The sequence below is a fragment of the Conger conger genome, chromosome 4 (genome assembly GCF_963514075.1).
Source record: "Conger conger chromosome 4, fConCon1.1, whole genome shotgun sequence".
Classification (NCBI taxonomy): Eukaryota; Metazoa; Chordata; class Actinopteri; order Anguilliformes; family Congridae; genus Conger; species Conger conger.
Window position 1 is genome coordinate 43,788,042 of NC_083763.1, and position 15,049 is coordinate 43,803,090.

General features: G+C 45.2%; 1 protein-coding gene across 4 annotated transcripts in view; it reads left to right on the forward strand.

The window, feature by feature from the left end:
- Window positions 1-15,049, forward strand: part of ptprfa (protein tyrosine phosphatase receptor type Fa) — a 168,649-nt gene that overhangs the window by 65,037 nt on the left and 88,563 nt on the right. For all 4 annotated transcript variants that reach the window (XM_061240147.1, XM_061240148.1, XM_061240149.1 and 1 more), the window contains exon 5: window positions 8,619-8,807. In XM_061240147.1, coding sequence (XP_061096131.1) covers window positions 8,619-8,807 — 189 coding nt within the window. The remainder of the gene's footprint in view (window positions 1-8,618; window positions 8,808-15,049) is intronic.

Below are 15,049 nucleotides of genomic sequence, written 5' to 3' on the forward strand. Positions count from 1 at the left end.
ATCTCCTTAACTGATTTCGAATCCGAATCGTATAACCGTTACGGATTCCCTCTCCTGTCATCTCTACCCTCGTAGGCCTTCCCCCCTCACTGTCGGAATTAATCCCTGCGACTTAAAAATCGGTGGCGGTGTTGATCGCGGCGTTTCATCTGAGAGCCGCCCGTGTGTGATTCATTTTCGAGGCCAGATAAGCTCTCCTCCAATCTCCTTGAATACCTGTCTCCCCCCGCCCCCCCCCCCACCCCCACACAGTCATTACCTGCAAAAGGCTAATTGCAGCACTTTTCATTTGCAATAGAGGGAGATCTCCTGTTCCCATTTTACAAATTAGCGAGGTTTGAGGAGTTTGGGGGTCTTTATTGGCAGACGACAGCTTCAATGCTTTCCACAAACTCTGTGAGTAGAGTGAGTACCCCCCCCCCCCCCCCCCCGCCTGCACCCGGCATAGTTCTGGAAAACAACAGATGTGCCATTAATTAAAGCGTAGCATCCTGAAGGCAAACATCGGGCGGAAGAGCCAATCAGAGACCTTGACACACATACGAAACTGCCCTCTGGGGGTGTGCCCACCACAGACTTGCCCCCCGAATGCCACTTACGGCCAATGTAAATGTAATTAAGCAAGGAGTGGAAGGGCACGGCCATATTGTCCGGGGAATCTGGATCTCTGTCAGCTCAACAGCAGGTTCCCCAGCCTGTTCCGCGTCAGCAGCTCGCTGCATTCTGTTCCAGGATGCGCTTTTGTGAAGAAGGATGGTGTGGTTGTTTCATCTGTAAATTATCCGTCTTTGTTCTGGTAAACTTGTAGAGTATGCAGGTAAGACACAAAAAACCTCTGCCCTGATTCCTTAAAGTTGTTTAATCCTGTCAATTTCGCATCGATTTGTGTCCAGTAGTTCTTGTTTTTCTGACTTTTTGCTGTTCTATAGTCATTCATAGGCGGTAGGGTTTTGGGGGAATATTTTGGTACAAATGTTAAATTATGAATGCTTAAATTATTAATAGAATTCGATATTAGAATACAATAGCAAAATATGTCAAAATTGTAGTATTAAGATGTAGGTAGCATGGGCAGAATGAAACAACATCAGGCAAGGTTAGGCTGAGTTGAGATGGGGGAATTGCAACATTTAAAAAGTATTGATAGTATTGAATTCCTCAGCAAAGACACCAGGCTTCCTTCATGATAAATTATTCATATTGGACCTGAAATCTGTAATGTAGTTGAAAGGAAGTACTGTTATTAATGAATTCTTTATTCAACACTAATATTGCAATGTATTCTTCAAGACAAGCTACTCAGAGCAGCAATATCAACCACGATATGACGTATACACGAGTGAAACTTATCTTTTGGTGGAATTTCTGAAGGGCGGGGGGTCGATTTGACTGACGTCAAATGTGGTGTAATAAAGATGCACGCTGTGCGCAAAGGATATTGATTGGAAGGAAACAGATCATTGACATACACTGGGACACAATGACATAAAATCATGTTTTCCAGGAAGTGGATGGAAAAAAACTTTCTTGTCAAAGTACAGGAGTATAGAAAATTTAGATCTTTTTTGGAATATTTACGTTCAGACGTGATTGTATGGTTATGAAGAATTGACTGAATCGTGGAAAAAGTTAATTTTGACTTCAGCTTGTCTTCACTAGCATTTTGAACACCCGGTTTAGCTGTTTGGCGCCACGCCACTGCCAACAATAGAAGTTTTGCTGTGTTCCTCAGCATTCCTGAAGGTCATCTAATCTCTTCCAACCAGTTGTCATATCGCAAATATTCCCTTCTAGTGACAGATTCTGTGTGAAATGGTCTCTCTGTAACTGATACCCAGCCATAGACCCCCGGCATACTCATCGGTCCCAGAGTTAGAGCCCTTCTAGTGGAGACCTCTCTCACCTCAGGAGATTTGAGAAGGAAGTGTACTATTCTTTGAACTTGCTGTCCAATGGAAAAAAAAGGCCACAAAGGACTGTGGCAACCTTCCAACAGACAACAGATTCCATTACATTAGCACATTTCTCCATCTCTTTACTGCTACGAGATTTGCCGGGCTTAATATTGTCAGAGCTACGTAGACCCTGGCTGTCTAGGTTGGGTTCATGGAGACAGTTTCCTGGGTGTGTCAAAACCACTGAGAGTTCAGATGGAGAGAGTGAGAGTGAGTGTGTGAGTGATAGAGTGAGAGAGATAGAAAATGAGTGAGCGAAAGGGGGATAGATGGCTCATTTAGGAGAAATTAAGGTAATTAAGGAACAAAGACACCTTTTCCGGAAATGGAAGGGAACTGGTCATTGGCTTTCCCCTGCTCCCTGTCGCCCAAAGCAACAAAACAAATGCGCATTCCCATCCTTAACCCCCACTCCCCCCACCCCATTTCCTATCTTGCAAGATGGCTTCCAAATTACAGCTAAACATGAGCCGACACCACATCCGTCACACGTTCTTCTTTTCTCTCTTTCAGCCATTAATCAAGCCCAGCATCAAAAGAAATACTTTACTGGAGGTGTGGGCCAGCAAGGAACAAAAAAAATAAATCATCACCTCAACTATATCAGCAGGAGGTGTCAGTAATAAATTACACATGTAGGCAGAGAGAGCAGCTTGCATCAAGCAGTGAGAAAGACTACGCCACAGAATTGCATAATACATAACCTGTAATAAGCCGCTTTATGAAGCTGACTGCAACTGGCAACATATGTGGTTTTGTCGAGTAGTTATATAAATAAGGATTACTTTTACATGAGATTGTGGAATTTTTCGAAGCTAAAAGGGAGAGCGGCAGCTGGAACGTGGGCGATTCCGCCGCGCGTTCGGCCGCACGCTGGGAAACGCGCAGCCATCGAGATTTCCCCGTTGACAACGCGATGACAAACGGCGGCAAACTCCGGCGGGCGGAGCGACGGGAGCAGGGAGACGGGACCTGTCGTTTTCTGCGCAAACACCGACTGACTGACAACCTTTGTGTTTGCAGATTAGGTTAGGCGGGTGGGGCGATAATCCCCGGGCTCAGAAATTCCTCTGTGAAGCCAAGACAAGGTGGGCTCCGTTTCACAAGGCGACGTGATAATTCCGCCCCGACAAATAGTTGCGGGGTTAGATAATGCGCGAACATACCATTATTGTGTGTTCACAACGCTTGGCACTAATATCCAATTTCAAGCCAAAAGAAGAAAAAAAACGATGTATGTAGCAGACTTAAGTTCAATTACTTGGCTGTTGTTAAGAATGCTACTAATGCAGTCTTAGCTGTTGGCTATCAATTCATCGTCTAAAACCTCACAGAGGGTATAGGATTTCAGACCAGTCAGTGTTTTTCTCTCTCACCCTCCTCTCTTCCCTTCTCAAATAAGAATATGTTCTTTTTTTCACCCGTCAGTATAAACAAAGGCCCTTGAAGGAAATTCTTTGGGAGGTTTGTCTGCATTTAAAAGCCTTGGGAAAGAATGACATTTTGCTGCTTCATTGCATGCCAGCTATGCAGACCATCAGTGGCTTTGATAGGCAGGTCAAAGGAGTTTTTTTATGCCTCCCCAAAGACAGGTCTTTGGGTTCTTCTGTGCTCTTGAAATATGTACGTGACAGTGAAGAATACATGACCCGTTTAACCCACTGCATGTCCCATGGTCTGAATAAAAAGCCAATGAAGCTTGCTTCACTGTACTCCCAGTAGACACTGTTGAGGAATAGATAGAATATGTACAGGGATACTGGAAGCGGACAACTTTAGTGAATATCAGTTATATTGTACATTTGTTTGTGAAGAAACATTTATGAAATGTGACTGATTATGTCCTGTCACTGCCACAGACCGTAATTTTCCCCATAATTTCCATAGAGTGTCAGGTTGAGACACGGGCAGTGAAACGAAAAGGTGGAGCACATCTGTCTGTCGCCACCTGATCCTCTGGCGATGACATCTCTCCCATTGTTTCTGTGTGAGGGGAGCTTTGGGTGGAGAGTGGGAACTGGTGGCAGCCGTTTATTGAAATTATTTTACGGTCTCAACGTTTAACCGCATAAAAATGACCTTGTTAAATGAGGAACAGGTATTGCCACCCTGCTGCGACTGTAACTCCAAAAACTGAGCCGGCATTAGACTGTGCATATCTCAAAGGTTGGGGACGGTTATTTTAAATGATAAGTATGGGTGAGTTCCGGTGAACATGATGAAACGTTTCTATGTTGTGAAGCACGAGACTGAAGGGGTAGTTAACAAATCACATTTATCACAATACTGGCCAGCTTTGCATGTTTTCGAAAAATGATATGGTGTACAATATTGCATATCATTCTGTGAGTCGTAAATGGGATTACTGCTGACTGTAATACATTGTGTTCAAATTTAGTTATATCAGCCTTTAAAAACTTCATTATATTGAAATTGTTGAGTCATAAATATATGACTATATATGACTTTATTTATGACTATTTTAAATGTATAGAAATAAAGCTGGGGAGATTTTTATATATTATTTTATTACTCATCTTATGAGTAAGGAGGTGCACACTATATATTCCCAAACAATGTGAATTTAATAACACCTAAGAAGTAATGTTGTGAGCAATACCATTATACACAAAGGTATGGAAAAGATGAGTGCTATCCACAAGCATATGGTATTCTGTGATACCGTGGTTCTGTCATGGGGAATAGGTTTGTATGTTACTGCTGATTGACAATTAGATGCACTTTATAACAATCCCTTGATTTCAGTGCATGAATACATTATAGTTATGCATAAAAATGATTCTCTGTAATAGCAAAAAAAAAAACTGGGCACTGTGATAGCTCTCTGTACACAGCAATGAGCATGTATGCATTCCAGGCCTGCTATTGGGTTAGCCTCTGGACTACAGTTCTGTTTTAAAGACAGACCCTCATCCTGTCCGGGCACTACATCTACACCCAAGCAAGTAATCCCAATAAAATACGTGCTAACATTCTCCTAACAGAGCTCTTCTGATTGAAATGTGAAGTCCGATGAAGTCGTGCTCATAATCAACAGGCCGTCGACACCGCAACAACAGACCGCGTTCCCGCCTCCAGCCCCACACAATGCCGAAAACAAAACCTTGGTGATCCTCAGATGCTCTAAAGTCTCGCTCAATTCCGCACTCGCCATATCGAAAAGGGCCGCGTAATAACTCCCCCAGAGATTTTCCCCTTGGGTTCCCAGCGGGTGCCATTAGAGTGTTCCTGAATGCACCGGTAACGACACCGAAATCCGCGAAGACTCCCCGAGTACACCCTTCCCACAATGCTCTTCCCGCCCGAACAATGGCCGTTGCCGTCAGCAACGAGGACGGCACAAAAGGCGATCCCGTGCCCCGGTCGTGAGTGTGAGGCGGGTCGCTCCACTCGATCCGGCCGTGAAAGACTCTTTCTGGAGCTCCTTGCATGTTTTTCGCCCCGGCATCTTAATCTGATCCTCCCTCTGTCGCCGGCTTGTTTAAAGCCCTTTATTGGAAAGTTTCCAGTTCCTTGTCGTACCTTTAGCTCGAGCATGCTTCAGCGAAAGTGTCCCCAGTGACGGGGCCCAGGATCCTAGTGCAGACATACTTAAGAACACAAAGACAAGAGGGAAACGTGTATATGTGGGTCTGTGTCACCTTGTGTGAGCCTGATGTATTTGTTTATGTGTCTGTGTGTCTGGACCCTGTGTTAAATTAATGCATTTAGCCTATTTGCACACCTAAAGTACGTGATTGAGCGTATTATAAAACCCTTGTTTTCAGATTTCAATGTTGCATGCTGGGAAACATTCTATAGTGTCCTGCAATTTCTAATTGGTTTGTTCTAGAAAGCAGGATATATCTGCTTTTTCTCTGGAACACGGTCTACTCCCCTGTTCACAGTCTTTAAGGGCTGAGAACTGCTGGTTTTCCACCCTACCGTTACCTGGAGGTCAGGTGTGAAAGCAGTCTGGCCAATCAGGAGCATTAATCGTTCAGTTAATTACCTGGGAGGAAAGAAAACCAGGGCTCAGGGTTTGGATTCTAGGGCCAGATTTGAGGATTCCTGGTCTACTCTCTTATTAAATTAACTGGTATAATGCAATAAGGTTCCAGATGTGGAATATGTTCTTGGGATTTTAAATTACATCAGTAGAACCAGCTGGAATGTGCCCCGGTTTTGCATGGGTTTCCGACTGGGGGCAAATGCAGTTACACATCTGTTGTCACCCATGCGCGGCGCCTTCAAACCAACATGTCATTTCAACCGCGTTATTACATTTATATACAGGCCTGCTCACATTCTCAGACACACAGCACCAGAGAGAGAGCAGCAGAACTGCCGAATTGGAAACAAATCATACACGCGCTAATAGAATTATTCTTGTTTGAAACGGGGAATCAAAATCGAAACAAACTGCAGAAAACGGCGTATGTAGGGTGAGAGAATTTTTCATTTTGACACTGATATCTGACACAGGGTATTAGCAATATCCTTCCCCTCAGAAGGATTATGTAAATGCTGTTTTTATTTATTTTTGTTTTTGCTAATAGGCTTCAACGTTCCATCGGTGTCACCGTAATCACGCGGCTTATATCTTCCTGCTTATTTATTTATTTTTGACTGCCAGTTAATATATGATAAGCTCCTATGCTGTTCGCTTATTGTCGTGCGTTGTAGACCGCGCCTGTGTAAGCGTGTTTGCGTGTACTACACGCCAGCATGCACCGTCACTCCGCATAAGGGAGAGCGGCAATCTATTACGACCCGTGTCCCGTCAATCAAACGGACCCCGCGCGGCGAATCAGTTCACCGGTGAACGCGCCTGTCTGCCCGAACAACGTCTTCCAGCAGAGCGCACTTCCTGTCAGATGCCATTTTTGGCTAGCGAGCGCTCGGCGCGAGAGGAACCGTCGCACAAAAGAATTCCTCGGGGAGCCGAGAGGCCGCGTGCTCATTATCGACGGCGGCGCGGTCTGAAATGCCATCGCTGCTTTCCCAGAATCGGGTTACTGTGGAACAGAGGCTGCTGCGCGCATTAGTGTCAGATTGCCCCTTCTCATCGATTCCAGCCGGCTGAAACCACCGCCCCCCGCCCCCCGAACCCCATTGCATCACCTGGGTCGGCGCTCAGATTGCACTCGTTCGACACCGTAAACACCACGCGGCCACAGAGGCACCAGCCGCTACGCTTAATCTGCGTGGCTCGGCTGTGACCGCACAACCCGGATACTCTACACCGGCAATCATCAAATCTGGACCCCGAATCTAAATCCGGCCCTGGTTTTATTTTCACCCTGGTGATTAGCTGAACAATTAGTGCTACTGGTTGGCCAGACTGTCTTCACACCTGACTCCCAGGTAAAGGGAGAACCAGAAGTTTTGGGACCGCAAGGACCGTGTTTTGATTATGACTGCTCTATACACCAGGGGTGCACAACTCTGCATACTGGTTTTTGTTCCAACCAATTGCCTTGTTTTTAAGTATTTGAAATACAGCTCTATAAATTGCCCTGGTTCAAGTCTGTACTTGAGCACAGTAAAATCATTAGGATACATTTGCAGTCTGCAGCTGTAGCCAGTACTCATACACACATCAGATAAGATGTGTTTGAGTCAATTAAATAATTAAGACCAGAAGCTGGCACAAAATCCTGAAACGGATCGGCCCTTGTTGTGCACCCCTATACGCCAACTCCTCTGTGGGAGAAGGGAGGCTACAGCCAGCCTTGGGATATTCTACCTTGTTGCCGCATTTCCGTTGCATTCTCTCTCGTCCAGCGGAACGCCGGCTTGCTAATGCGAGGTCGCACATTGTTTGTTTTCCTTCTGCCCGGGCCGCGAAGCTTTCAGCCACGGAACTTTAGAGTTAGTTACTTCTGCGTGCAACGGAATAGCAAACGTGGTATTTCAGGTATCGATTCCATTTTGCCTCATGAATAATTTGTTAAGGCTCGCGTTTGACCACACTTAGCCTTGCAGATGATCCGGGTGGGAGCGAGAGAGGTTTTTTTTTGTGTGGAAAGAGCGAGAGCAATGAAACTGCACTCAGGAGCACAGATCATTCAGATCTACCATGATCTACCAAATCCTTATTCCTCATTTTTATATTACATGACAGTTTTTAGCTGATGCTTTTATCCCAAGTGACTTACAGTTGATTAGAGTAAACAGGGGACAATCCCCCTTAGAGCAATGTTGGGTTGGGCTTCAAAAGTACAATAGGTAATTTTCGGACTCCTAACAGTCTGGAGAGGAATTGCAGCAACAAACATCTCAAACCACAACACTGTTTATCCCTCCCCCTTCTTTGTGAACGTGATGTTGAAACCCCACCCCCAAGCCATTGGATGTATCAATTACAACCAATTTTCAACCAATGAGCTTGAATCATTGTTCAGCTGTACAATGTTTCGGTACAGTGTCGGCCCCTCAACTGTCAACAGTCAACAGTGATAGGCAGGGATTTACAATGGTCAATGTTTTAACACAAAAATCTACGTATTGTACCTTGAACCACCAACCTTACGTGTCCCCGTCATGTACCTTATCCACTAGGCTACAGGACGCCAGGCTGCCTCATTTCCGGTCAGGATCTCCAAACCCACCCGTCGGGTGACCGACCCTCTATTGAACGCTCTCTCTCCTGCGTTGCAGAGAACCAGATACCTCACGGGTTCCCCACCATCGACATGGGCCCCCAGCTGAAAGTGGTGGAGCGGACACGCACGGCCACCATGCTCTGTGCGGCCAGCGGGAACCCAGACCCAGAGATCTCCTGGTTCAAGGATTTCCTGCCCGTGGACATCAGCGGCAGCAACGGCCGCATCAAGCAGCTCCGCTCAGGTACGGACTCCCACACGCGCTGTTCTCATCACTGAAGCTTACCCTGCTGAAAAAAACAGCTCAAGCTAGCGTTTGAAACGGCTGGTTGACCAGCTACCAGCTGTGACAAGCTAACAGCACTAGCTCGTTGACCAGCTCATACCCAACTGGACCAGCTTCATGACCAGTTTGACCTGCTCAATTTTCAAGCTGGTCAAGCTGGCATCGCTAATTTGACAGCAGGGTTTTGAAACAGCTGGTTGATCAGCTACCAGCTCTGAAAAGCTACCAGCACTAGCTTGTTGACCAGCTCATACCCAGCTAGCCCAGCTTATGACCAGTTTGACCAGCTCGATTTTCAAGCTGGCATAGCTGGATTTTACAGCAGGGTAGGCTTTCGCAGAATGTTGCTCCACCGAAATCTCACAGTCACACATGCTAACTTCAACTTATACCCCCACAAAGGCTGTAGAATTACTGTTGCTGGGGGGAGCGTAGAAAAATCTTGACGACGTGTTGTTTGCCTCACAAAGTCCCCGCCATTCTAACTCACCGTTTAATTGAGCTGGATTCAGCACCTGTGCGGAGCTGTGTTAAGGGAACCTTCGCTGCGACCCCCCGCGTCTTCCAGGTGTAAGCTTTAATCCTATTTTCCCGTCCATTTGATGCTAACGACTTCTGTGCGTCGGGTCAAGCGAGCGGGGCTCGCTTAGAGGACGCGGGGAGGCGGTGTGCGTTGAAGCGGAAAGGAGAAGGAGCCCTCTCGGAGTGGGAGACCGCGTTCGACGGGAGGGCCCAGCTGCCGTTCGGCCCGCACTTTGCTCCATGTTAGCCGTTAGCCTCCCTGCGTTAGCGTCCCTGTTTAATCCTTTTAATGACAAATTGGGTGCCTGGCTTAGGTCGCTGAATCTTTTAATCAGAGGTGGTAAATCCAGGTTCAGAAAGTAAAAGTACTGCCCCAGCATTTTGTTCCAATCACCTGGATTTGCTAATTCGCACAGTTCTTCAGTCGGGAAGTTGAAGTAATTTGTGTAATCAGCTGGCTGTGTTCATGGGTGGAAGAAACACATGGCAGGACTTTAACTTTCTGACCCCTGGCCTTTTCACCTTTTAATGCTTTTATTATTTTTAAAACTCCTATTTTTGCCCGTGTTCGTTAAGCAGAATGGTAGATAGCTGGATAGGGAGTCTCTCAGCACCAGGGGCCTCTCCCCTGGCCCAAGACAGACTACAGGTGAAGAAAGCTCAAGCAGTGGTCTGGAAGATTCGATTAGCTTTGAAGTTTCCCCTTTTTAGTCCATCTGCCCTCAGGTCGGGTCAAATATGCACAATCTTATCAAAATCACCATGCTGCACTTTATTTTGTTCGGTTCGCCACAACAGACATTCTGCTTATTAAAAGTTAGAGAATTGGCTGTGCCATTAGCCAAATATGGCTGGTCCACAGCTGGCCTAGTCCTGCCTGAGGTGATATTAGTTCCGCCCACAGTCACGGCAAACACCCACAGACTACCGGTCCTCATCTGTGTGAGACATGCTTCTCACCAGTTCAGTGAAAATGCATTTTGGAGTGAACCTGCATTAGATGTAGTGCTCCTCCCACAATAATATGGCACAATAGTGATTCCATATAGCTCAAGAACAGTTTAGAGGTCAAGAACAGTTTTTAAACATAAATATATAAAATGAGATTTATATTTAACCTCTTTGTGCCCCTTTGCATTTCAGGCCTTCACTGTATTGCATTTTGAATTGCGATATCAACAAATTATTTAACGTTTGGGATTACAACTGTGTTTGTGCTGTGTTTCAGTGCAGACCGTGTGGTAATGAAAAGCATTTGGGGCCTAACCAAAAAGCACAGGCCTGGAAGCAATGGATTAGCACTTCTTGACAAAGTTCATTTTCAGTGCTCTCTGGCTTCAGACACTTAGCATTCAGACATTACCTCCGATCGCAGGTCCTTTGACTCGTGAGCGGTTCTTCACAAATCCGGTCCTAATTTCACCCAGTTTGTTTAAAGAAGTGGACCTATTTACTCACCTTAAAGCCAGGCGCGGCTGTGCGGCTAATTCTGTAGCCTGCGTTTTCAGAGAAGTCTGGACCGCAAACACGCTTGAAACAAGAGATTATGCACGCTGGTCGAAAACAAAGTGCATTCCCACCTACGACTTATGTTTTAACCGTTGAGGTGTATGGGCCTGAGGTTCTCTGAAGGACTGACTTTAACTGTAACTACTTCTGGGTGTATTATTTAGAAAAGGACTTCAAAGCAGTCTGAGCAAACTGGACTCCAAGGTACAAAGGGAAAACAAGACAAAAAATAAATGAAAAAGTTTAGCGAACATGCGCTTGAAAGTTTAGCGTTTTTCGTTTTGGGTCGTGCCGCATTAAAGGCTGTCCAGAGCAACCCTCCCAGATCCAGGTTAAACCGATAAACTAATCCCGATCACAATGCGGGGAGGTCTCGTCTGGCGGTTTTCAGTGTAACTCAAAGCCTTGTTGTAAGCTGCTGCCGCCTCTCTCCTCAACACTCGAGTCTTGCAGCTTAAGGTTTCCCCCCCCCTCTTCTCAACCCTTTCTCCTTCTCTCTCTTCTCCTTTTTTTTCCTGAGTGGCAAGTGGTTGGTTTCATTATCTGGATCCTTTGTATCTGTATAGTAACCAACACACTCCACTGTCCTGCTGCATATGCCTAGATATGCTTCACTGTCCCTTTACTAACAAATTATGTATGTATGTATTTTAAAGCCAATCTGAAAGGTAGATGCTTTTACATTGGCAAAAAAGAAGCAGTTAAGGACACTCATTGAAATAATCATTGAAGAAAGTTGTCTTCTTAAGGGATGACAGATAAGCCTAGGGTTTCATAAAACTAGGCTGGTAACTGAATACATAATTAAAGAAAGTTGTCTACTTATGGGATGACAGAGAATAAGCCCAGAGTTTTGTAAAACTAGGCTGTTAATCGAACCTTGCTGTGTCTTCTCACACTGTGTCAGTCCCTGGGTAGTGTCACCATAACAGATAGCTGTGCTTCAGCCTCACTTTATCTTTACCAGTGATTTGCTTTACCCGGCCTCAAACTGACATTTAAAAAAATGGAAATACACATTACTAGTTTCCTTCCTTCTCTTGTTTTTTCTCTTTCTCTCCTTCCGTCCTCTTTGTACTAACGCTTCTCTCTAATCTTATTTGCATTCAAATTACCTCACCAGGTGGTACACCAATCAGAGGTAAGAATGCTGTAAAGTGAAATGTCGACTCGCTCCATACCCTCCTCCTCCCCCCTTCCCCCCACTGTTCCCATCTTCAGCTTTCTCTCAGCCCTAACACCTCCTCTGCTTCAGCTCATGGCTCCTTTTGTTGTTCTGTCTTGTACCCTTCAAACAAACAAACAACAAATAACAACAAACGGTAGACGCCCCTCGGACATAGTGTGTCCACTGGGTCGGTCCTCAGAAGGAATTCAGTCGGGAACATCGGCACAGTTTTCAGTCGACTCAAACCACGTATATTTGTCTCTTCACGCACGGGCGAGGTTTGAAGGAAACATTTTTATTTGCGGCCTACCGCGCACAAAAGCAAAGCTATTCTTTGGAATAGTTGTGTGAAAAGCTGTCTTGAAGTCTGAGACGATTCATTTACATATGAGTTAGGTGGTGATTGACACTGCTGGAAATGGAAGCCTGTGTGGGTTTGTAAGGGGTGGCCAGATGTGACCTCTGTCTCAAAACTGTCTGGATCCTACGGAGTGAAAAAAGGATATAATGAATTCAGAGTTAATTAATTCAGTTAAGCAATGTTGCCGAAGGCAAGTGGAATATCTGGTATCTGCTCTATTTTGCGCGCTCTAGGGATAAGTCTGAAAGCCTGGTGAAAGTTCTTCAATGGTTAATGAACCCCCTTACATTGACATGTTATCACAGTCAAGTGATGAACAAGGTTGGACTGAAAATCACCCTTGGACAGCAAGCATTCCAATCGCCAGAACAAACTAGCTTATTAAAGAAGCTTGCTTTTAAACTGGCCGAATGTGCCTTGACATATGTGCCAAATACACTTACAGATAGTGATGGAACAGGTTTAAGTAGGCCACCAACCTGCCCAGTTTGAATATCTCCAATTCCGCAAATTCAGAAGAGCTGTGTGGATCATTTAAAAGCAGAGAAGAAATACGGTAAAAGCCTATTGCTGCAAAAGTTTCTGGGGGGGAGCAGAAAGAAAACCGTTGTTGTAACATGGCATCCAAAAAAACTCAACAATGTGTAATTTGCCTTTCAAAGTCCCCACCGATCAAACACTCGCTTATTAATTCAGCTGTATTATTATTCCAACAAAACACAATAGTCTGGAAAAGAGTCAAGGTGCAGTAGCCCCGGTGGAGCAGTTTGTGTGTTTATGTGCTTAGCCTCCTGGCGGCCATTTTGAGCCACACTGTACCGTATGACCAGGGTTCTCTTAGCCACAGGCAGCCAACTGCGGACTTAGAAAGGCCAGACCGCTCACTGCTTCAAACCCATCCTGGATGTCACCATGCATCCATTCTCTTGATTTCTTTCAGTTTATTTTGTCGGTACTGAACATTTCCGTAACAAATTCATCCCATGATGCATTTTCGGAATCCTTCCGAAATATATTTTTACGTATATTTACTTAAGTGTGTTTCACCGTCTGCGCAATGCATGATGTCTGATGTCTGTAACACATTCTCTGGTTGACAACAATGCATACTGTCCCTGCTGGAGGTAGTTAGGCTATGTCACTGTTTATGTACACTTTGAAATTTAAGTTTCTCAATGAACGTGTACACAGTCTAAATATTGGTACAGTTGTATGCATTGTGAAAAAAAAAATGAGGAAACTTAAGAAATCATACCAGAGGATTCAGGTAAGTATCACTCTTATAATACGGACAGGGTGTTCTGGGTCGGTCATAGTGGACCATGTTACCGTTGAGCTTGTCGTAAATTCACAGGATTTAAATTTTTAACATGAAAGGTTTTCCCCCCACTGCAGCCAATTTAGTTTTTAGTTTTTTTTTTGCCTCTTAACAAAAGGAGCTGAGACCGAACAACCTTCCAGAGCAAGTAATGATAGCAATCAGTGTTCAACAATCCCAGAATTGATTGCCAATTTGCAGCCTGTATTTTTTGTGGGGTTGGAGATTTGGAGCTGAACTGTGCCAAGTTCTGGGCACCCAACCTAAACCACCCAGCCCACCCCCTCCTGCTACCACAGGACTTTGGGAGTACCGGGGCACTCGTTGTGCGATCACCACATCAACCCTGACACTAGAAAAGCAGCTCAGCCATACCAGAATGCATGCGGTTACAAGGACAGCGATTTTTCCTGAGCCGCTGTCTACTTCCCAGCCCTTTTTAGGCTTTTTCTTTTCCGCTATAAAACTAGTGTTTGTATACCTTTTCTTCTTTTATTACTTTTTTCTCTGTTGTGTGGGGGGAGCAAATTTGTTAGTTGATAATGGACTCCCTATTGTGTGTGTGTGTTGGGGGGGGGGTCTTCTTAATCTCCGTTCGGCGAAGACCCCCGCTTGGTTGTTTTTCTCTCTTTCCGCTTTCTGCGACTCCTAACTGGTTGCTGATAATGAACACTGCGCCGAAATCACAACCCTCCGGCGTTGTGCTAAACTTGTGTTGTGACAATCGGAGGGTGACAAACACAGCACTTTGACAACACCCTTGTGGCAGAGTTTTTCACCTCTGACTGGCTTCAACACCCGTTGGTCGAATAGGTTAAAATGGCTCATGTTGTTGTGTCAGATCTAGAATGCCCCTGTTTGTTATTTTATCGATGCAGTTGTGCACAGTTGATTAATAGACTACTGTGTGAAGCATGGGCGCAGTGTAGTATTTCACAAACTCTTTTTCCTGACACAGAATAATGTGGGTGTGTTAGCATACACATGCTGTTTCATCAGCTGTTTATATACCTCTTACTGTGCATGTCAACCATTGCCGTTTCAAAAGCACTTTGTGCGCCAACAGACCAGATTGAAAGACTTTTACATGGTGATTCCTCCATCTTGGATCATCCTGGGTATCATTAAAGCAAAGTGCTGCTGGCAAACGTCAGTGGTCAGTGTGTGCTCCGTTGTTTCTGTCTTTGAAGACTGCCGCAGTTTTGTGACACATCGATTGTGGCCTTGTGTTCACCACCGGGAAAAATGACCCAGAGGGTCTCCATTTTGGGAAATTTCTCCGCCCCAGGGTGTAGTGAATGTGTGTGTTTGTCTGACCGGGC